Here is a 23,994-nt window from a genome sequence, read left to right on the forward strand (position 1 = left end):
AATTATTATACGCGAAAGTGTGCGCGAGAGCCCTCGGTGCGCCTGCTTGCTGCTGAAGTCAAAGTAAACTTTATTGTCATCTCCGCTACATACAGTCCAGTATATAGAGAGACGAGACGACGAGGCTCCAGTTACAGCAGTGCAAGTAAACAAACAATAAATATAAGAACAGTAAGAAAATAAATATACGCTTTAGGACTCGGGGTAAAGGGATCAATAACAATTTAAAATTTATAATTTACAGTTTGATGATTTAAAGTCTCATACACAACCCGTCGAAAGGGGAGGGGGGCTGCTGCTTCCAAATAGAGCACATTTCATTCATAATGTTGTAAATTATGTATTCATGATTTGAATCCTGGGTTGTGTGAAATCCTAGAAATAAACCCTAGACAAAGTGAATATGTGAACTAAGGTGTAGGTCTATTAGGTTATGTTGTGGTGATCCTCGGGTTGGGGAATGGGTGTTCATAATGGAGTTCAAAATTAAAACCAATGGAAGATGGACAAGAAAAGTTCAAAGCCATCAGGTGCTCAGTTTAGAAAAAAGAGAAAAGAAGAGGAGAAACGAGCAAAAGATAGAGGTAAGCAAATATGTCATTGGATAATGGCAGGTCATGTATCCTGAAACAATCAGAATCAGAATACTTTATTAATCCCTAAGGAAATTATGTGGGTTACAGTTGCTCCAAAAAGAAATGGTAAAAATAGTAACAGTAACAGACTAAACTCCAAACAATATATTATGTTACAGATTTTAATATTAATTAGTCATTGTCAATTGTTGATTTGTCCTGTTCTCATTGTATGACGAATTATGATGGCTGTTTGGTAGCTGTTTGCATACGGTGCATACTCTCTCTCTCTCTTCATGTGTGTGTGTGTGTGTGTTTCTCTGGTGAATTTCGACAGCAGTTTTATGTTAATGTACAATCGTTAATATGTTTTATGTGTGTGTGTGGGGGTGGGGTGGGGGCGCGCCAGAGGGAGTGTTAGCCCGAGGTGCCAAACAGGCTAGGACCGCCACTGCTCCTGGGTGAGGTGTTCAGGGCATGTCCCACCGTTAAATATACTACGTCAGATGCTTCATAGACCTTTCATTTTTAATTTCACCTAAATTAACAGAGGAGATCCTGTTCTCTTCAGCATCATTAGCTGTGTCCAAATAAAACACAAAAAACCTCTTAAACTCATCCAGTTTAAGAAGAAGAGTATTTTTTACGGAGAAGTTCTGAGCAATTATGAAATTATGAACGTATGAACTGAATGGCTTTAATAATTAGGCTTGACAGAAGAATGAAGCTATTACCTGCAGGCTACTGTGTCCAGTATGTCTATAACAATCAAAGCTTTGATTGTTCAACCAGCCTCGCAGGATCATTCAAGAAGATGAAACTGTAGAACACGCATCTCAGATTACTGGTTAGTGTAATTACCCGCATAGCATTCTTGTTAGTTGCAATGTATGTCATTTAATTAAAATTAAAATACGGCCATCGAAAACGAACTACACTATTGATAGATCGAGTTCCAAAATTCAAAGCTGCATTCACACCTTTCAACAAAAAAACACAAGAAAAAAATAATAATTTCTTGCAGACCAAAATAGGCAAGCGTAAATACTCATGAATGTTAAAATGCATACTATCGGGAATTGGCTACTGGGTTTCCAGGGAAACACTGATAAGTTGTGTTAGCAATCAGTCTCTTTACGTCCTCTTATTAATCATGAATTTGAATGAATTTTTCGACATTTTTTTCTGCAAAATTGAATTATTAATCTCGAAATATCGACTTTATTCTCAAAATGATCGACACTATATTTTTTTTCTTAATGTGGCCCTAATACTCCATCGTACTTCCGGAAATTTTTGGATAACGACCAACTCACATGTCACATGGAGGCGGTGTCCGGCCAGCTGCAGGATGCACTGAGGGAATAAAAAGAGGGAGGCTGAGGCTAGCTGCATCTGACAACAGGCTGAAAGGACGCACAGGTGCATCAAAGGTAAGACACTGCAGCTTAGGTGAGCTGGACAGAAGGAAGAATTAGGCTACAGCAGGGGCGGAGCGGGGGGGTGGCTTACGGGGCTTAAGCCCGGGTTGTTTTGTCAGAAGCCCGGGGTATTTTGGAGTGTAATTTTTTCATAGTTAGATGTCTGGCTGACAACTGTATAAAACAAAAAGTACACACAATATTCGAAGCACATAGTGCACACTGTGGGAATTTACGACTGTGCGTGAATCCCCCCCTGATATTGGTATGATCCAAGCTCAGGCACTAAGCGACTGAGCGAGGGGGCGGGGCAGCTGCTGCCCGTGAGTGCGCTGTTGGAGAGACGGAGCCAGCCATACTAAGGAGAGCTTAAGTTTGACCAGGTACCAAAGCAAATCATTCGTACCGTACAAATAATGTAAATATGACGGTGCATCACGAAAGATTGATATGAAACTGATCACTTGACCAATATTACGTTACTCGCTCTTCAAGTGAATCAACAAATGGCGAAATGAAAAGCCGAACAAATGCTATTTTTTTTAGAGTCTTAGCTTACGTGTGTTTATTTCATATTTTCAGTTCTTACCCTCCCCGACTAAATCGGTTTCAGTTATGCACTGAAACATAAGAATGGACATTCGAGGGTTCTTTCAAAGAAAAAACTCAGGTAAATGTTATTTTATATATTATGCTTTGTATGTTGTTCAGTATATTTCTATGCAAAACGAGGGATTTCAGTACACAGCAGGATATTCACATTTGTAACCAGATATTTACATACACTTTAGGGAGAAAACATAAAACATTTTTACTGCACAACATCAATTTAGAGTAAATTTTTGTTTTAGATAAATATTGAAATATATTTTGAATTAGTTAAATTTCAGAATAAAGAGAGACAGAGCTATTTTTATCACTTTCATCAAATTTAGGAGTACATGTACACTAAATTTATTGTTAATTAATAAGAAAACTCCAGACGATTCCATTCTGAGCTGAAGAAGCTTCTGATAGGTTAGTAGAGTCCATGTGAGTAAATTGGTGGCACAGCTGTGGATGCATATAAGGCAAAACACAGAGCCTGTTTCTTTGACATGGGAAAATCAAGAGATGTCAACCAAAACACCAGGAAAAGAACTGTGGAGCTCCATAAGTGTGGCTCAAGTTTGAATACAATTTGGTGCCATTTACAATTAAGAAATACAGATAGTTTCTCTCTTTACTCTTAAAGTTAACAAATATGTTTTTATATTTATCAATCTAAAAAAATAAACATTTAGTCTGATTTGATGTTACAGTTAAAAAAGTGTTTTTATCTGAAGAGTAAATATCTGGTTTCAACTGTATATTTGATGATTGTCAGCACAAAGAGGGAGAGAGAGGAGAACGAGGACAGAACAGATGAACAAGAGCAGGTGAGACACACATGTTAGTCAAATGGTTGTTTACCAAAAGTATCACCGTATCACAGGTCCTCATGTATCTCGTACCTAGTGTTTCTTTTTAGGTTTGTTATTTTTCAAATTCTGTATTTATTAAGTTCTGCAGGCTTGTTTGCACAACAAGGCTAAATAATTATATAAACTTTTCTCAATCTAAATAGTGGACTTTGGTAGAATTAAAAAATAAGTGTAGTGCAGGTCTATGATGATTTTTAGTGCTATCATCTAGTTCTGATTCTGGTTCTGTCTTGGTTAAGTCCTCAGTAGTCCTGATTTTGAACTGTTGTAGTCCTGTTTTAATTCTGGATCAGTTCTGGGTCTGGTTGAATTGGGGTTTAGTCCTCGTGTCTTGATGCAGCCCTGACCTTGTTCTGCCTTGCTGCTTAATTAAAAAACTAGTTTAAGGTGTCCTGCACATGTGATATATATTTTTCCCTATATGAAGTCATTCTTTTTTGAACAGAGCCTATTAATCTTTCAGTCATTTCTACACCCCCCCCAAAAAAAAAAAAAAAAAAATCCCACATGCATACTACTCTTTGGGCTAAGCCCCGGGTGTTTCAAATGTCTGGCTCCGCCTCTGGGCTACAGTCTGAAAAATGCATGTATTGCATTCTTTTCTCTACTAACATCAGACTGTAGCATTTTAAATTTTAGCAATTTAACTTTCAAAGTTTATATATAGGTAAATTTGTCATTCCATATAGTAGCCTGTGATTGATTGATTCATGTTTGTGTTGCAAGAGCTACATTTTCGTTTTGATGATTTTAATATATATATATATATATATATATATATATATATATATATATATATATATATATATATATATATATATATATATATATATATATGCGATTATAAACAATGTGGCTTTTATGCTCGTTTCAGATGAAGTTGTTTGTAGTCGCTGCGCTTGCTGTGTGCGTCCTCGTACCCGCCGCTCACTGCGCATCCGGATCGATAGGTGTGTATTAGCTAAAGGCCTTTTTTTTCATGAAATATTTTGAATTCACTGTTACACTGAATTTGTACTTATGGGAATCTGAATGTCCTGTTTTTTTCACCCCTTTTTTCATCCAGCCTGGTGTTATCACCTCCCATCCTGCAGTGAGTACCCAATATCTCCATTATCTATTATATGTTGCCCACTGAGTGACCCCTCCTCGGTGACTTTACGTGTTCTTTCTGCTCATAGATGACACAACCTGGTCAACAATTTCCCCGGAATATTGCAACGGCACCCGACAGTCACCCATTAACATCGTCTCAGCATCTGCCACACAAAACGCCAATCTGACTGAATTCACTTTTGTAAAGTATGACGACACCTCCGCAATGACGTCAATGACAAATACTGGCGACACAAGTGAGCCCGAGTTTATGGCTTAGTGCTTACAAAAGTTTGTTGTTGTGGGTTGGTGTTTTTTTTTTATTTTTTATCTTTGTGTTTCAAAACATATATTTCGACCTAGTTTAACAAAAATAATAATCATCATCATCATCATCATAAAGATAACTTGTCTTACTGGAATTTTTAGCGCCCTTCTCTTTTCTACAACTAAACGCACCCCCTTTGCACCTCAACATTCCCTCTTACTCCTCACCGGTTAGATGTAACCTTATTCTGTTTTTGTTTTTCCACCTTCTTCCAGTCAAAGTGACCCTTAAGAGCGGAGTTAAGATTTCAGGAGGGGACCTGTCCGAGCAATACGACAGCCTACAGTTCCACTTGCACTGGGGCAACGGCTCCTCTGTGCCCGGCTCCGAGCACACAGTGGATGGAAAGCGCTATCCTATGGAGGTACAGATTTATTTTGATGCTGCTGTGTTTCTTCGATAAATTCATATTAAAATTGTAAATAAAATAAAATAAGCAAGCAAACATCTGTATGATCTTTATGAATTTATGAATTTTCCCAGCTGCATATTGTGAACAGCAAGTCATCCTACAATGGGAATACAAGTCTAGCCGTCAAAGACTCCACCGGACTCGCAGCTCTTGGTTTCTTCATCGAGGTAAGAGAAGCAGCGCACGAGATGATGTAATGCCTGTTGTGTTATTCAGTATTCCAACCTCACTGCATTTTGGTGAGGTGTTGTCCCTTGTTGGTCATTTCCTCTTCTGAGCTGTGGAAAACAATAAAATATATATATACTTTTTTTTCCAGGTAATGTCAGGCAATTCAACTGGCCAGCCAGAAAGCTGGCGCAATTTGACCTCTTACTTGGCCAACATCACACAAAAAGGTGATATTTTTTTTGTGGAAAACCTCCTCTCCTCTTTCTGACTCTAAATTGTGTCACCCATAGTTCCTTCATATAGGTCTTGTTTCTGTCTTCAGGCCAGAAAGTTTCAATTGCAGCTGGGTTTTCCCTGGACGACCTGCTCGTTGGTGTGAATCGCACTAAGTATTACCGCTACCTTGGATCTTTGACGACCCCCACTTGTAATGAGGCGGTGGTCTGGACCGTTTTTAAGGAACCAATTAAAGTCAGCAAAGATCTGGTAGGTGTTATTTCATTTCTTTCTTCTGTCTCTTAATTGTCATTGCTGCGAGCACAGATGGTCTATAAGTGGTTCATGAAGCTAATTGGAATATCATCACCAGATTGACCTCTTCAGCACCACAGTGCGTGTCGAAAACAGCACGTCACAACTCATGACAAATGTCTACAGAAGCCTGCAGCCTGCACAGCCAGTGTCAACTCAGAGCGTCAGGGCCTCTGCCTCCTCAACCTGCTTCTCCCTTGGCCTGCTACTTCTCAGTCTTGCACTGGGCTGGATTTGGAGCTAAAATAGAAAGAGAACGTCATCGTCAACCCGTTGCCTCACTTCAGAACATTCGCTCTTTCCCCCATTTAACTAAAACTGACCTTTGCTGATTTTTAGTGTAGCTCTCTGTGTTTGACATAATCACGAAAAGTGTGAAGAACAATTTTTAAAGGTGAAGGCTACCTCTGCACCAATGTTATCTCTCAACAATATCTCTTGATTATGGCTACCTGTGACAAAGCACTTACCTGTTATCAGATTTGAGTCTGAATGCATGCACGCACCTCATGCATGCAAAGTTTACTTTATGCAATGACATGCACAAGTTTTCATTTTGCGAGGCCAACATGGTGTGAACAATTAAGGCATGTTCCACATCTCTGTTGAGCTGCCAGAGCTAGGCGTGGGTGAGAAAGGGATGCATGATATACCTTGATGTTGGCACATGCAACTAGTTTAGTTTACCAGCTGATGATTGAAGGATATGGTGATTTTATTTCTTTGTTATTTGTATTTATTTTAAACTATTGTAACCTTTCTTGCCTCCATTAGTGCAGCTACTGCTGCATTTGAGGTGCACTGTGCTAAAACCACAAAATGAAAAAAGAAAACATGCCGATTCCTTTATGAAGTTCGTGTTTTGAAGGTTTTGTGTGTTACTTTCTCAGATGAAAAAAATTGTTTATCAGTGATGCACATTGCTTATGTCCTTAACACTGTACTGTATTGCTTCAACATGAAGAAAACTGACTTTCCTGATCTTCTTAAATGGCATTTAAAAAATTTTTGTGAATGTTTGTGCCGCTTTACTCTCTTTTTATAAATTCTTGGAAGTTTCTGGAAATTTTGAAATGATACATAGCTGGCTGGAGTGCTTCATAGGTGCATTTGTTACACCTAACTAGGCCAAGCTGTCTGAGCTTTTGAGAGGTGTCTATTCTAGTTTACAAAATGTGCTTCAACAATGTATTTTAGAACAAAGATCCCTAGTTTTATTCCCAACCTGTGAAGCTGCCAATTATTTGTCCACACTGGTTTTAACCTTGCATGACCCATGCCATTTACTAACAAAGCAGGGCAAACAGACCTGTTTAAACTCAAACCGCTTTGAAGGATTTGGCTGTGTGTGTGTAATGGTTAACTAGCCGTATTATCAATGAAAGGTTGGGGTTGCAGTTAATTTGATTTTAACTAAGTGAAACATATTTTTATAACATATTTTTCAGGCCACAAGACGAGCATTCTTATCACATTGCTCTTCTTTTTGTAATGGCGGTATTTGATGTCCTTGAGATAAATAGGTCCCTGCAAACAGGGAGAGGTGTTCCTAATAATGCTATCATCAATCTGTAACTGAACACACAAACAGAACTGTCACTGGAGAATGACAAGTATTTAATCATTGAAAATGAAACATCTTGAATCTGAACCAGATAAGACAACATGAGGTAACATGCCTTCACACTTGTGGCAAGGGCAGTGACGCCAAAGAAATATGTGTTAAAAGCAAAAGACAAAGCTACAAACCAAAACCAAAAGTATAAAATTCAACATTAGGACATTTTAATAGTTTCTGATAACTTATAAATGGTTTTGTTTAAGATTTCTTTCACAGAGATTTTACAAAATGTATATTGTCACTTTACAGTAAGTCTATCTGACTCGAGCTGTGAAAACCACTGAAGGATTTGGTATGTTTCATCTGCAAAGTTAAGCATCTCAGCTTAACACAGCCCAGCCTTAAGAATATTCTACAATGACAGCTATTAATGTCAATGTAAAACAACCAAAACATTGTACATTTGTAAAAACTACACAAATATAAAAAAACAAAATCTTCAATTTACCATAATCCAGATCTGCTTGTGCACTATATATTTTGATATTTTAGCAAAAGCACCAAAATCTAATTATAAATAGATATATTTAAAGATGAAAATGACTTTTGCTGTTAAGTATGTTTGATTTACCTTTTTATCACCCCAAGCACAAGGCGGTTACATAAGACCTTGTTATGAAGAAGTAACCTGTGTGCTTGCGTGTGGTGTTAAATGACGTTTCTTTCTTCTGTAAAGCTCATTGTAATTCAATACAAAAATGTCGCAATATGTTTCAGATGAGAAACTGTATTTATAAAAACCCAGGGGGTTTAAGAGAGGCTTTTTTTGCCACTGGGACTCAATTTGAAACTATTGTGTAACTTTATGCAAGTAAGATGACATAAAGTCATTCTATTAATAACCCGCCAGTGGAAAAAAGGGAGAAGTAAACACTGACTCAAGAAAATTACAAACTCATGTTTCTTATAATCTCATTGGTTAGCAGCAAAATAAAAATCAAGAGGAGAGAGCTGCTTCTCAGCGATGAATGCGATCCCAAGAAGATGCAGGTGCATTCTTTTGGGAATCGAGGATTTGTTGGAGTGGAAGTTGAAGGAGGAGCTGGACATCTAAGCCAGTCTACAGCGATGGATTTTGGTGTGACATCATCTTGGTTCAGGTCTCCATTTGTGAGCATCCAGTAGGAATTATCCTTGAAGAAATAGGTATTTCCTTAACAACAAAAAGAAAAAAAGAACACGAAAAGCAATGCAGCTGTTATTTTGTTTCATCAAATTATGAATAAACCAACCCACACAAACTGGATGCTGATTAAAAGGAGTGGAAGACAGCAGCACATTGTAGTTTTTGTAACTACAAAGTAGTTATGTGGTTAGCTCCTGCACTTATGAGGGCTCAGAAAGTGTACTTCTAAATCCTGTCATTTCAAAAGCTCTCTTACCCTGAAGCCAAAGTTTTCAACAGCTTTATTAAAAATACTAAAATTACTGTACTAAATAAATACAAAAATTAAAAATTAGCCCTTTCTGGGTCAGCTGGGAGGCATCCACTGATTTTCAACAAATCACCCACCTGTTAAATTAGTCATATTTGGATTGTCATTCTAATATAAAGTATGCTTTGATGTGATACTACTACTTTTCATACTACATGAAGTAATGAAATAGGCTATGACATGGCATTTTTTTGTGCAGGAATCTTTCCTTTATTCATTTATCTACTTGAATCATGTTGCATCTCAGTGTAAGATGTTATTTAGAACTTCTTATCTTAATCAGCGCTCTTCCACTCCTTTCTGTGCGTCATTCCCTTGAGCGTCTTGGGTGTGACAGCTGACAAAAGCTATCTCCCAAAATAACTTCTCTATCATTGTTGTGTATTTATCTAGAGCAAAGGTGGACAATTCATTTTCCCAAAGGGCCAAGTGAGAAACTGTACCAATAAGCTTAATCCTTATTGGTGCCCAGTTTCTCATGTGGCCCCTTGGGGAAATGAATTGCTCAACTCTGATCTCAAGTTTGTAATAGAAGATCATCACATATGTCTCCATTTTAACACAATGTTACCTTCTCGCCAGCTAATGATGCCATCGATATGGGCAGGCATTCCTTCCCATAGGGTGTTTTCCCGTGGATATCCTTGCTCTGGTTGGATGGTCCTCTGTCCATTCTCAATGTTTTCGTTAAACCTCCAAAACTCCCCTCCGCTGAACAGGTATGTTTTGCCATTATGAGCCCAGTTGAAAGCAGCGTCCACCCTGTTCACTGTCTCACCCGACTTCTTCTTCATGCCCCAGTCAGAGAGAGGCCGAGGGTAACCGGCCATAGCCACTGTGTCCTTGAAGACCCAGTACTGAGCTCCTGGACATGGCGAAAGCAAAACAGAATATTTCAACAGAAAATCACTTAATGTGAGTCGGAACCATATCCTGGTGAATTCTTCGGTTTATCAGCAGAAAACCAAACTGGAAAGTACCGATAATACAGACCCAGTGATACAGGCAATGACCCAAAAGATACAGCAGAAGGTTTGAATGTAAAGAAGTGAAAATATTTGTCTGGGGCAGATCTGTTCAGGACATTGTCTTCAGCTGCATTTCACTTAGCGAGGACAAAACTGAAGGCAGGAAAGACCAAATACAAAAACAGCAGAAAACAGCAGCATTAAAAGCCTGGAACAGAAAGAAAACACCAGGACAAACTGGACCATATTGGCTGACTTTAAAAGTTTAAAAATAAGTATTTTATTTATTATTATTATTATATTAATTTGTACATATTAAAAATAAATCCTCATTGTTTTAACACCCTTTTTTGTTCTGCCTCTTAATTAAAAACTTACAATCTGCACTCCAGTTGCATCTCAATTGTTTCGTCTTCACATCTATTGTGGCAGCGTGTTGAGCCAAAATAATAAAAAAAATGCATCACTGTCTAAACACTTCTTGACCTAAATGACGTATATGAAAATATTTATATATGATTTAACATTTCACCCCCCACTCAAAAAAACCACCATGTTTAAAATATAACAGACGTGAGAAGTCACCCACTTCTCACGTCTCTGAACGGCCAAAATTAGATCACCTGAGGCCATACATAACCACAAGATTTAGCTTCTCACCGATGAAGAAGATGATGCGGCTGTCACTCTTCCTCTCATACACAGCATCGATCTTGTTTATTCCTTCTGGAAGGCCCATCCAGAAGTTTTTGATCTGAGCCGGATTTAAGGACACCAAAGATCCATCTTGCTGGGTTCTCCAGAACTGTGCACCTTTTTGAAGAGAAGACACAAAAGAAACAACACGGATAAATAAAATAAAAATACATTTTTTTGACGAATGTGGAAAATTAATTGAGATGTATTTTTTATTCTGTTCAGCACAGATCCACTTTTTCATACCTTTAAAGAAGAAGACCTCTCCCCTAATGTTTCCTATAGCATCAAAGCCTCCCTGACACCGCTCTTGGAATGATGGATCAGAACTAGGAGAGAAAATTGAATCAAAATCAAGTTAAACTTTGCTTTTACTGCATTTGTTTGATAAATACACTAGAGGGTGCTGTGGGGCCAAGAATGCCACAGTGAGAGTCTTTAAGCTACCACTTAAATTAAATAGACTACTACCTTACGATTATATTCACAGAGATTTTTACCCCAAGCTTCATTCATCCAGGAACACACACATTCATACAAGTACGTTTTTTCTATACTTAAGTACAATGTCTAACATTTGTTAACACACGCTCAGACACCAATGGAGCCGTGAGGTTTTAGTATCTTTCCCTTTACGTTGACATGCAAACTGCAGCAGCAGGGTATCAAACTATCAGCCTTTTGACTGATAGGGGCCACAGCCTTCCCTAATTAGTCATTCTTCTTTTTTTTTTTATGTGACTCTGTCTGAATGCATTAATAGTATATTCATAGCTTGTAAAGTCAAATATTATGTGATGATTATCTGGATTAAAGTGCAATCCAGATAATCCCCCCACCCCCAATCCCTCCCATGGTTCAGCTCACTGCTGTGTTGGCCTCGGTGGAGGTGGACTGGGCAGGCGTGGGAAGTGGGGATCATCACCACCTGGTCGGTCAGCATCTTTCACACCTGCAACAGAAGAGTGACAGAAGACACTGTGGAAGAGGAAACGAAAGCTGACGACAGTATAAGAAAAACTCAGCAGGCAACCCACATTCTTCTCAGTGTGCAGAGGTGTTTGTCACACAGGATGCAAGGCTTTTTCTTTTTTAAGACATGAGGAAGATATTCAGTTACATCACTGCATGAATGCAGTATTGCACACAAAACCAGATTAAAACAGTGTTATTGCATTACTGTATTATTTTTATCTTTTGTAGACGTTTTACGTTTTATAGCGTATTAAGCTATAACAGAAATATATCAGTAATGAATATCTGAGAACAACTGTGTAAGAGTTTTATAAAACCTAAGTGTAAAGTGCAATTTTATAAACTAGAAACAAATAGCAGAGACAGCTTATATTTGCAGGACCACATGTCCTCCATGTACATTTGCCCAAATCAAGAGTGGTCATTAGGACTGTGCCATATATCATCTATGATAAGCCCAGTATCATTTTTTATGTGATATAAAAATATCATATTTAGTTCATTTCAGTTTTATTTATTTAGCACCAAACCATAAAGCACTCATCTCAAGGTGCTTTACTGTAAGGCAAGAAGGCTATAACAATAGAGAGAAAACCCCAACAATCAGATGACCGCTGATGAGAAAGCACTTGGCAACAGTAGGAAGGGAAAACTATTTTTTAACAGGAACAAGGCTCAGTGAGGGACAGCCATCAGCCATGACCGATATTGATATGCCATGCCTTTAAGGGAGCGCGAGAACCCTGCAAAATATGCAAGAAAACTGTTTCCGCTGAAAGTGGAAACAATGACCTTAAATGTCTACATGGTGTGCTGCTCAGAGCACTGGCTAGCTGCGCTTGCTAGTAGGTAATCAGTGACTGTTGCTCATTAAAAAAGAGGGATTGAAGACGATGTTCATTAACCTACATAATGTAGGTTGCTAAATGTAAGCATCAATATAAAAATATTTATTATTTTTTTCAATATCATCATTAATATTCTTATCAAAAACTATGTTGAAATATCATGGAATATGTGATACATTTTTGAGGCTATATTGCTGAACTCTTGTGGTCATGTTAAATGGATGGTTGATATAACTTACATAAAAAAAATCAAGTAATATAATTCACAAATTCACAATCAGTTTGAAAGGGCAAATGGATATGAAGAAAGATTTATTGCTACAATAGTGGTATGATATGGCAATATGAGTGTAATACTCCACCACTATTTTTACATCATCAAGTGCCAGATACTGATTTGACGAGTGTACGACTAGTCAGACTGACCGTAAAGCTGCTGGATGGCGAGCCTGTCATCCATGGCCAGTTTAAAGTGGGCAATGTCTTCCACGGGACCCTGATAGTACGGCCTCATGATGGATGGATCAGAGGAGGAATGAGAAAGGCCCAGTGCATGGCCAAACTCATGCACTGCAACTGTGAACAAGTCAGTACCTCTGCTATCACCTGTGGAAGTGTGAAGGAAAAGTGTTACCGTTTCACAAGAAAGCAAAGAAAACCCACTTAAAATTAGATAGTGGACATTCTGGGTAAGTGAATGATGAGGTTTTTTGTATTCTTCATATCCTTTTATATACCTGCGGAGCTCCAGATCTCATCGTCATCAAAGTGTGTATCACCAGATATGTCAAGTGTTCCTGGGAAAAAGGCATGGGCCAGAGTGCCACCTTGCCCATCAAAAGGGTACCCATCGTCGTGAAACATGTGGTCAAAAGACACTCTGATGTCCCCGTTAGCTGTGGCCCCATTGTTGTCTCTCCTCAGCTGACGGAAATTCAAAGGGGCCACGTCACTCCAGGCTTTGAAGGCATGAGTCAGGAGGCTTTCCACGTCATTGTTAGCCAAGCCGGGGGAGGTGGAGGGATTTGGGTAGCTGTGGATACTGGAGACAGAAAACTTAAATGCTGTGACTTGTGTATTTTTCACATTCCTCTTTTTTTAATCACACATGATGTTTTAATACTGTCCCGAATTCTTTTGATTGAGGTGTGAGACAAACAACCACTGGTCCAGATGTGTCAAAACAATGATTTTATTAAACACACGCGTGGAAAGAAATACACCATCACAATTCTCAGCATAAATCTCCGCTAGAAAGCACACTTCAAATGGTTTTTATATATCAGGGTTCACGCCTCCTCTTGTGTCAGGCAGATACATGTCATGCATAAATTACAGTTAATGAAAGTCACCTTTAACACACCTAAAGAGACATTTTCACCGTCTCCGAGCCAGATGTTTCCTGTGGATGTTCTCCTTCTCGCTTATCTCTGGAACATCACACATTCTGCAAAATCTGTTGCTTATGCAGGTACAAATTGCAGTTACAAGCAAGTCTCACCTCTACCCTAAAAAATAAATCTACGTAATGTCTGTGTCTGTAAGCGTGCTTGCTTTGACCTTTCTGCACTGTGTCACCTTTCACAATATGTCATCTAGACAGTCAGATGAAGCTTGTAACCCTCAAAAACAGAATGCCAACTCTTTTATGCGCACATTTGCAGTATGTGTAATAATATAATTAAAACTACATGTTTAATAAATGTTTTCAAAAAATGCCACTACTCAAAGATCTCGTTGTCTCACTCCTCGGTCCATTCAGCCACCTCCACCAACGGCATTATGGACCCTGGACCGATTGGCCCCGAATCCACAGCCCTATACATACACAGCTGTATACATACAGCATATTAAAATGTCATTAAAATTCAGCCTTGCAGAAGGCTTATGTTATCTAAAAGTGGAGCCTTCCCTTTTTCTCAATTTTTTTCTCCTTCATTACAAGTTACAGGTCAAATTTAACAAAACAAAAAACAATTTAAACATCAAATTCCAAGGTGTCACTTTGATGCCACATGCTGGTTTGCAAAGTCCTCAAATTTGGCTGAGGTAGACTTATTAAGATACGACATTTCAAGTCATAGGTGGATCTGATTGTACAGAAGAGGATTATGGCCACTCTTTTCTCAGAATTCTGGAAAAGAAGAAAAAAAGATGTGCTCTCTTTTTTTCTGGTGGCCCTAATCTTCTATTTTCTTCTGTATAATTGAGAAACCAAGCAACACTGCATTTATAGGCTGTAATATAGGCTTGTTGTTCTCATATTTGTGCAACAACACAAGAACACAAGTTATCATAGTGGAAAGCTTTAGAATTTTTAAATCCTGCATGCTAGCACTTACTTCAACCTTTAACCTTCAAATGGTAACAGGTTCTCCTCTTTTTCAGCATGTGGGTACATTTTCTATAATAGAAAGGTGCTATATAGTTGTACTTATATTCAAACTGAGCACTGGTGGAAGACTTGCTCTACCACTTGAGCCACATCCACTCACACATCATTCTGTTAGCACCACACACTATCAGATAGCTTCCTCAATAAAATGCCTCTTTAATCCTGACTTAGTTCCTATATTTGATGTAACATGACTAGCTTGTTGGCCATGACAACTTATGGGGTAAAAAACATGTCAAGTGTTCCTGGGATATTCCCATGATTCATACACATATGATAAAACCACAATGTCACAATCATCACACGAAACCAACCTCCATGTGAGATCTGTCTTATCCCACTTTAGGCCTGATAGTGCATATCTTTTCCTCCTCCTTCGCCTCCTCAGTATGTCGTCTCTTCCGACAATATCAGGAAGAGAGCATCGTGGTTTAGACATTAGTTTGAGCGTTTCCGGGTCTGGAAGAGAAGATGATTAAATATCATGTGTTGAAATGAAAGAAGGTGTTGCAAGAACTGCAAGGCCTCATGTGACCCCTGTCTAGAAAAAAAATGTACAGTGTTGTGCAAAAGTCTTGAGCCATCACTAATTATATTGCATTTTTCCTGTGAAAATGGGAAGAAGGAAATTGCTGAAATGTGCAAATATACACTACCAGTAAAATGTTTTGGAAACATTTTCTCGTTTAATGTTTTTTCTTTATATTGATGACTATTTACATTGTATATTCTCACTGAAGGCATCAAAACTATGAATGAACACATTTGGAATTATGTAGTAAACCAAAAAATGTGAAATAATTAAAAACATGCTTTATAGTTTACATTCTTCAAAATAGCCACCCTTTGATTTAATTACTGCTTTGCACACTCTTGCTATTCTCTTGATGAGCTTCATGAGGTTGTCAGCTGAAATGGATTTCTCTTTACTTAGCTGATTGGTTCTTGCCAGAATATGAATTAACAGTTGTAAAAATAGGGCTGTTAGCTGTGTACCAACCTGACTTCTGCACAACACCACTGATGGCCCCAACCCCATTAAGAAGGCAAGAATTTCCACAAATGACAAGTCACACCTGTGAAGTGAAAACCATTTCAGGTGACTACATCATGAAGCTCACTGAGGGAAGGCCAAGGGTTTGCAGCGCTGTTAACAAAGCAAAGTGTGGCTACTTTCTGGAATCTAAAACATGAGACATACTTTATCAATTTTTTCCTTGCTACATAGTTCCACATATCTTGCTTTGTATATTTGATGTCTTCAGTATGTATCTACGATGTAGAAAGTAGTAAAAATAAAGAAAAGCCATTAAATGAGAAGGCATGTCCAAAGTTTTGACTGGTAGTGTATATGGAAATACAATGTCATCAACATAGCCCGAACTCTTTTTTTAGGGACGTTTTCTTGTCATTTGCAGTTGTTATTTCTTGATATGTCAAGCTTTCAGCTAATACCTTTTTGGGAATAACCTTGGTGCAAAAAACTACCTAATGCCTGTGAATGTCAATGACAATGTGTTTTTGCAATGACCTGCAGGTAATAAAGTGTATAAAAAGGGTTCAAACTGATTCATTTGTTGGATTTGGTGCCTTTTTTTCTGCTTGATGGATGGGAGCAGCTACAATGTTTGCTTTCCTTAACATTTATGAACAGCTTTATTTATTTATTTAGTTATTTTATTATTTATATTTTTTTATTAGTTTTTCTGTTTTCACAAATAGTACATAATTACATAACATAATTAAGTGTACAATTCAGAACCAAAAATAAATAAATAAATAAATAAATAAACAAAAACAAATAGACTGATAACTAAGCACAGAACACCAGCTCAGTTCCATCTAAAAAATAAATAAATAAATAAAGAGAAAATACAATACAATACAATACCTGTGGTCCCAGTAGTACTTTGCAGTTTGAACACTCAAGAGAATCCTTGTAACATAATATTAGAAACATCAGGTTCCACATAATTCAAGTATGGTTCCCACACCTTAAAGAATTGATCTGTTTTTGAGTGCAGTATACATGTAAGATATTCCAATGGCACTAGATCCAACACTACTCTTTGCCAACCTTTAATAGTTGGTGCTTTTTCATAAATCCATTGGAGTAGTATATTCTTCCTTGCCGCATAGGTGAGAACACAGTACAATCTCCTATTATTCTTGGATATTAATCGCCGGCTGGGGAGGCCCAGTATGAGAGACAGAGGGTCCAATTCACAACCGAAAATCGTCTCCATTTCAGATAACACATTACACCAATATTCTTGCAATTTCAAACATGACCAGAAGCTGTGAGTTAGGGTACCAATTTCTGTCTTACATTTGAGGCACATGGGTGAAAGGGTAGGATTATATTGATGATGTCTGCGAGATATGGATATATGCATTCTGTGTATGATTTTTAACTGTATTGCTTTGGTACGATTACAAACTGAGATTGATTTGGCATAACTCCAGACATCTTTATATTCTTCATCATCAATTGCTATACCTAACTCCTTTTCCCATGTGCCTTTAAGCCTCTGTGACATCACTGAAAGTACAGAATATAAAGCATTGTAAAATATATTCACAGGTACCTCTTTGTCTGTTAAAAATAATAATTTTTCAACAGGGGAGACTTCATGACTCTCACTAAAGTTAGTACTTTGTAAAATATAATGCCTTATCTGTAAGTAACGGAAAAAGTCATGTTTGGGGAGAGAATATTTCTCAACCATTTGGTCAAATGGCATAACTACATTGTCGGAGAATAAGTCCCTCAGTCTCTGAATGAACCGCTTTATGAACAGGTGGTTGGATGAAGGACTCCTGGCAGCTTTTTCCCAGTAAAAGTTTTTAATGTCAGTTAAAAATTGACATGGTAAATTCAGGTATTTTGCAATCCACATGAATTCTCCATCTATCTCATCTACACCTGGACCTCTATGTCTTATATGGCAACAACTGAGCATGAATTAAAAAAAGTATCGAAGCAAAAAAATTTGCATTTATGATATTTTATAATCAAGTTATTCGAGATTAGGGATGGTATCGTTTAGGTTTTATCCGATACCGGTGCCAAATCGGTACTTTTGAAACGGTGCCGGTGCTCAAACGGTGCTCAAACCGGTGCTTAAAGAATGGAGAACACAAAATTGGTCCAAAAACCTCTCATGGTCAGCTGGTTTTTTGTAAAAAGATAACAATGTTAGCCTTTTCTGCAGCTATGGGGCATATATGGTATCACTCTTAGCTGGAAGCAGTGCTTAAACAATGGAAAAAATACAAACTTTGTCCAAAAACCTCTCATGTTTAGCTGTTTCCCTCTTTTTCTTTGGTCATTTTAGCCTTTTTGGCCAGGGTGAAGGGAGTATCTGCCATCAAACAAGAAGACAGCCGCATGTAGCTATGATGATGTTTGCTAGTTCACCTTACATGCATTAATGTAATAACGTGGTTAGCCTACTCAACGTAAATTACACACGAACAACATTAAGCTACTCACGCAGAGAAGAACGGCTGCTGCTGCCATCAAATATGGCGCATTTCTCGGCTTTTAAAAAAAAAAACGCTATGCCTCACCAGGTGTTTCATCGGATTCTTGGTGTTACCTCCTTTGACAGTATCACAGTATCAGCTTAAAGCACTTGTTGCAGGCTGCTGAGTTTGCATATTTTGCTGTGAAGTACAGCCAGACTTTTGACCGCTTAGCCTTGGGCATTTTTAATCTGTAGCTCTGCATAAAAAAACGTACGTACCTGGGCCCGCCTACTATCCTCGGAAATGTAAAATGATTGGCTAGAAGTGTGTCACAGCTCAGGGAAAAAAAGCACCGAAATAAAGCACCGAAATGTGCGCTGCTTTTCGGTCTGGTTACTACCGTTTATGTCAGAACCATCATGGCACCGGACACCGGTACCCATCCCTATTCGAGATACTCAATGAATCATTGCAGATGTAGATAAGTGGCTTAACAAACATGAGTGAAAAGCCAAGAAAAACACTGAACTATCCCTAGAAAGTTTGGAGAACTATTGCTCAAGACCACTTAAAAAATTATTGATTGATTAAAAAAGTTATAAAACACTCTGGCTCCTTAGAAGCAAATTGCAAAGAAATGAGGGGTAACTCGAGAGCTTTGCACAAAGAATTGTGTATAAATACAGTAATACATTCTCCTAACAGATGTGAGTTAAGAATAACTTACCAAGCTTCCCAGTTTCCCGGAGCCCTCCGAATCTCTGCATGGTACGAACAGCTTCTTCAATCCCTTCTTTCGTCAGCAGCTGACTTGTATGTGGGTCAGGACGAGGAAGGTACCCATACCTACCGAGCCAGTCCTGGACACAAAACAAGAAGAAATTGGTTGATTTCCCAAACTTGATTACTAATGAGGCTAGAAAATGTAAATGCATCCTCACCACAGTGAGTCAGTCATATCTAGCAAGGGTCTACTTTGATGTCATAGGAGTATTTGATACGCACTGTATCCTGCTCCACTTATGACAACGGATCAATCTGAACAAGCGCAGCCCTTTTTTTTCATTAACATTGCATGATCCTCTCTATGTTAAGCAAGTTGATTGATAGCATAAATGCTGTAGAGCAGTGTGTACCACAAAACACACAAGCACACAAAATACACACTTTACACACATACACTGAAACAATGAAATCTCTTTCTTGAACGTGATTTTGAAACCTGCGGTACTCTTACATGTCCTCCACCCTGCAAGCTGCACTTTGACAGGAAAAAGGTGGTGGCTTATTCCATCAACCGTCCTCTTTGATCTCTGCCTTCAAACTCCCTTACTCCCTTACACACACACACACACACACACATGCACACATATACACACATATATCTATATCTATCTATCTATACATATATACATATATATAAAATAATTTACCCCCAGTGAGATTTGCAGCAGTGTCATCCGGGATTTATGCTCTTTTTTTCAATCAAAGAAGTAAAACATTTTTCTTTCTCATAACCAAGCCACACATGATATACATACCACGAAATATAGCGATATTAATTCATATTTGAGGAACTGGAAGTGGGAAGCTTATCGTGCTTGCACGTCACATTTCATGTGAAGTGTGTAACGTAATGTCTATTCTATTTATACAACTAGTGGTTTTTCTGATGAAGGACTAATCTCTCAGAATGGTCAAAAGAAAGTCCCCAAAGCGTTTCATATGTTTGATATATTCTTATAAACCTCAAGAATCTCATATTAAATACCTCTATCTCTCCCCCCCCCCCCCCCCCCCCCAACACACACACACACACACACGTGTTTTACCATCTGAAATGAAAAACACGTGGAAATACAATTTCCGATAAAGTACACATTAAATGTCAGATTAAAATCATATGTATATGATATATAGGATTCAAAAGGATACAAAAACAAACTGATGCAAAAGTAACACATACCCTACACTTTCCTCCCCACTTTCAGATACATCAAAGGAATCCACACAGCTGCCGATAAACGTTTACAACTCATAGAGGAATTTTTGTGTGTCGTGAATATTTTGTACTCACCACGGCTCTGCTGTATTGGTCAGGCCCTGCTAATGTGCTTCCCGTAAAGGTCCATATCATTAACAGCAGAAGGCAAAACTCCATCCCAGTCACTGCAAGAAAAGAGGAGGAAAAGTGCTCCACATCATTAACAGGATGTTTAATATTTGGAGGATTCTTGTTTATAATTCCGCAGCTTTCTCTAAATCAGCACATATTCAGGGGAACAGAGACGATGCTCACCGCTTGTTCTTCTTCAGCTGCTTCAGTCTCTCTTGGGACTAGGCTTGGTGGATCGATCGGGGAACTGTTGAGGCGTTCCAGTTACCTCGGAAATGAGAATTGAGGGCTTTCAATAGTGAAGTCGCATTAGCAAGAAAAAACAGGATTTGATTTTCTCTGGCAAGGTAGAGAGATTCATGCAATACTACAAATACGTGTTTTTGGATCACTGGAAATATTTCTTGTTTTTTGTTGCTTTGTTTTTTACATCACTACCAATAGTTCTTTTTTAAACTAAAAACCAGCTGCAGTATATCCAGGAATAGAGCCTGGACAATGATCTGCTTATGGCTATTTAACGAGTCATAAGTATAAATCAGTCGCAGTACACATTACACGTTTAATTTGACGTGTTCAATTTGAAGTTAGAAGTTTCAGAGTTCCAGTTGGAACCTCAAACGCCTCATGAAGCTGCCTCACAGTCGAAGATGGCTAAGTGTTCAAAACAGTGGTAAAACTTAAGCACTCTGGAGCTGTGTGGGGATGATGGACCCCACATGGGCCCCTGTTAGGTGTGCCCAATCAGGCCCAACAGTAGTTTTAGGGTCCCTAAATGGGTTTTCTATTACCCACAGAGAACCATATGGTAACCCCCAAGTCGGGGGGGGGGGGGGGGGGGGGGTTAATGGTTTTCAGTTGAAAAGCCTATTTTGGATTGCTACACAATTACATGGTATGAATTCAAGGTCCAAAGGGACAAATCTGCTATGGGCCCTGGATGGGTCAGCTTACATGAACACCAGGAATACCCACAATTGGCCTGCCCACAAAAAACACATATAGGGGCTTACGGTTTTACTTATATTTACATATACTGCTGACATTTTGGATTGTGAAGTTGGGGTTGGTGGAGCTGGTCAGATTTTCCAAGTTGGAAATCTGAGTTTCCAGTTAGAAATTCTGACTTGAACTGGAACACACTATAAGACATTGCCCCACCCCACCACCACATGAGCTGTTAAGGCGTGAGTAGGGGTTGAAATCTCTTGGAAGGACTCTCAAGCCTGCATTGCATGTGGCTGGTACCTGGTGTTGTTAGCCACCACATCTGTTCAGCAATGGCGGAGTAGAGGTGCATGGCCTCCTTTACTTATCTCTGTCTTCCATCATTTTGGTCCACAATGTGACCACTGGCATTTCTGAAAGAGTACAAACGCACAGCTGAGTCTTGTCCTGTTGCCGTGGCTCTCCTATGCTTTGCCATGTGTTTTGCAATGGTTTTCTGTTTTTTCCTACGTAAAAGTCAGAGGACTATTCACTGTACACTAGTCTATGCACTCTGTGGCTTATGTGAAGCCTCACATGATTAGTGGGTCAAAACATCTTCACATACCTAAACAAGTCCAGTTGCCTTCTTATCACGCATTCAAGCCAAGCAGCACAGGCTGTTTACATTTAGGTTCACAAACCTGTTTATTTACTTATTCATTTGTTTATTAATTTAAACATTTTCAAACCTGAAAATACAGACCAAATGAGACAGAGGACTCATGTACAATTCAGTAGAAATAGAAAGAACCTGTGGCTTTGTGGGCTCTCACACTAGACAAGATTTTTCAGGTCCGAGTCAGTATCACCATTTTTTACCTGATGCTTTGACCTGTCTTTGTTCTGGTACAGGTAATAAAATAGAAGAGACTTAGGGAGTCATTTCTTTAATTTTTCTTTAATTATTATCTGGGTCACATCAAATTATTGGGTTAGAGCAACCACAAACATCATCCTAATGTGTAGTAAACATACTTTGTGTGATTGTATATCCTTCTAAGATCCAGGAATTCATTCTTGTTCTCTGTGTAGGATATGAGTCTGAGACCTCAAGCATAGTTTATGCAATATATATGAGTCCTAATGTCCTATCAAGAGACATGTTGTGCTTTTGCAGTGATGCCACATTTGTAGGGTTTGATTTACAGACAACATGTAAATTCTTTTCAAAAATGAGAGGCACTGCAGCTTCCATGTTCCATAGCAACAATGGTTCATCTGTATTGATTGTATCTATTTTGAAAAATCCAATTGTTTCTTCAATTTAGTAGAATGTCGGAAATGTACAGTAATTTTAACACTTAACAAAACACAACTTCACTTATTCAGTCTCTTTGTCCAGAGGGCTGAGTGAACTGCCAAAGGGAAGTGAAACTTATTATTTGTCAGGAAAGGAAACACATTAGAGCAGCTAGGAGAAACCTCAGAGGATGACAAATGCCAAAAAAATGAGTATGACAAAATATACAAAAAAATATACAAACTTTGCAAATACAAAGTTATTTGCAAACAGGGTGATAGAAATTAAATTGAAACTTTTAAAGACATTTTAGCCTTTTTTAACAGCACATGGAAACTGCTCATGGAATTTCTGGAAGTTCTGTCTACCTTTACTCATCAGTCTACGTCTACATTTCTGGAGAACGGATGATGCTGCATTTGGCTTGAGTGCTCTGGCATCTCATAGCACATTATGTTTGTGGGTCTACATTTCCATTCGCTCTGCAAAGCATAACTGGTGTTATCTTTCCCTGCCCCCTCCCCCCCGTCTTCCTCTCCTCCCGTATTTAATTTCTGTTCATCCTCCAGGGCCCAAGTGAGTGGAGCCATTAGCGCATAAATGCAGCCCCGCTAATGGCAGGCCAGTTTCCATCATGCCCACTTCATGTCGCTGCCCTGTGGGAAATGATCAGTCTTTTAGCTGCTCAATATTTAGTAGTAGTGGTTGACAGCATATGTTCCATTCATGCTGTTGAACAAAAGATTCTGAATGGTGAACTCTGGGAAATTGAGTTTAAACAATCTTGCTGGAATGGACAGATGATGTTTTCCAGTTTTCCTGTTTGTTCAAGAAACAGCCTAATACTGTTGGCCTGTACTCTACGGCACCATGCAAAAGTCTTGAGTCACCCATCATTTCTTTATATTTTGATAGATAAATGGGAAATAAATGCAAAAATGTATCAACACATACACACATGGAAATGCATGATAAAAGCCAGAAACAACGTATGTACAAATCTAGGGAGTATGACCCCCTTTATTCTTCTACACAGCCTGAACTCTTTTAGCAAAGCCTTCTTCTCATTTCTTTAATTAGTCTCCAGTAAAAGTTCTCTAGGCTTCTTGTAGGACTTTCAACCCTAATCTTTGAATGTTGGCTGCCTTTCTGTTGTTGTTATTCCTGCTTCAGTAATGTTGATGTCTGGGTTTTAGCTCCTCAGACGGGGCTTCAGAGATCAGCTGAAGGGTCAGATGCGTA

The 23,994-nt window shown here is 38.6% G+C and overlaps 2 protein-coding genes across 2 annotated transcripts; one reads left to right on the plus strand and one right to left on the minus strand.

The window, feature by feature from the left end:
* Nucleotides 1-1,990: 1,990 nt before the first annotated feature.
* On the plus strand, nt 1,991-6,240 carry LOC308391167 (carbonic anhydrase 4-like; the record flags this gene model as incomplete). The annotated part of the gene is made up of 9 exons (XM_080873635.1): nt 1,991-2,008; nt 4,334-4,409; nt 4,526-4,552; nt 4,641-4,811; nt 5,098-5,246; nt 5,366-5,461; nt 5,614-5,692; nt 5,788-5,951; nt 6,055-6,240. The coding sequence occupies exons 2-9, from the start codon at nt 4,334-4,336 to the stop codon at nt 6,238-6,240; spliced, it is 948 nt and encodes a 315-aa protein (XP_080729761.1). The 5' UTR covers nt 1,991-2,008.
* A 1,356-nt stretch (nt 6,241-7,596) lies between these two features.
* mmp25b (matrix metallopeptidase 25b) lies at nt 7,597-20,752 on the minus strand. The gene is made up of 11 exons (XM_080873168.1): nt 20,706-20,752; nt 20,484-20,575; nt 19,134-19,266; nt 15,250-15,394; nt 13,278-13,582; nt 12,967-13,146; nt 11,585-11,669; nt 10,964-11,046; nt 10,682-10,834; nt 9,625-9,918; nt 7,597-8,770 (listed from the first exon to the last, which is right to left on the minus strand). The coding sequence occupies exons 2-11, from the start codon at nt 20,565-20,567 to the stop codon at nt 8,505-8,507; spliced, it is 1,728 nt and encodes a 575-aa protein (XP_080729294.1). The 5' UTR covers nt 20,568-20,575; nt 20,706-20,752; the 3' UTR covers nt 7,597-8,504.
* Nucleotides 20,753-23,994: the final 3,242 nt, after the last annotated feature.

Source organism: Rhamphochromis sp. 'chilingali' (assembly GCF_963969265.1).
Source record: "Rhamphochromis sp. 'chilingali' genome assembly, chromosome: 22".
Taxonomy (NCBI): Eukaryota; Metazoa; Chordata; class Actinopteri; order Cichliformes; family Cichlidae; genus Rhamphochromis; species Rhamphochromis sp. 'chilingali'.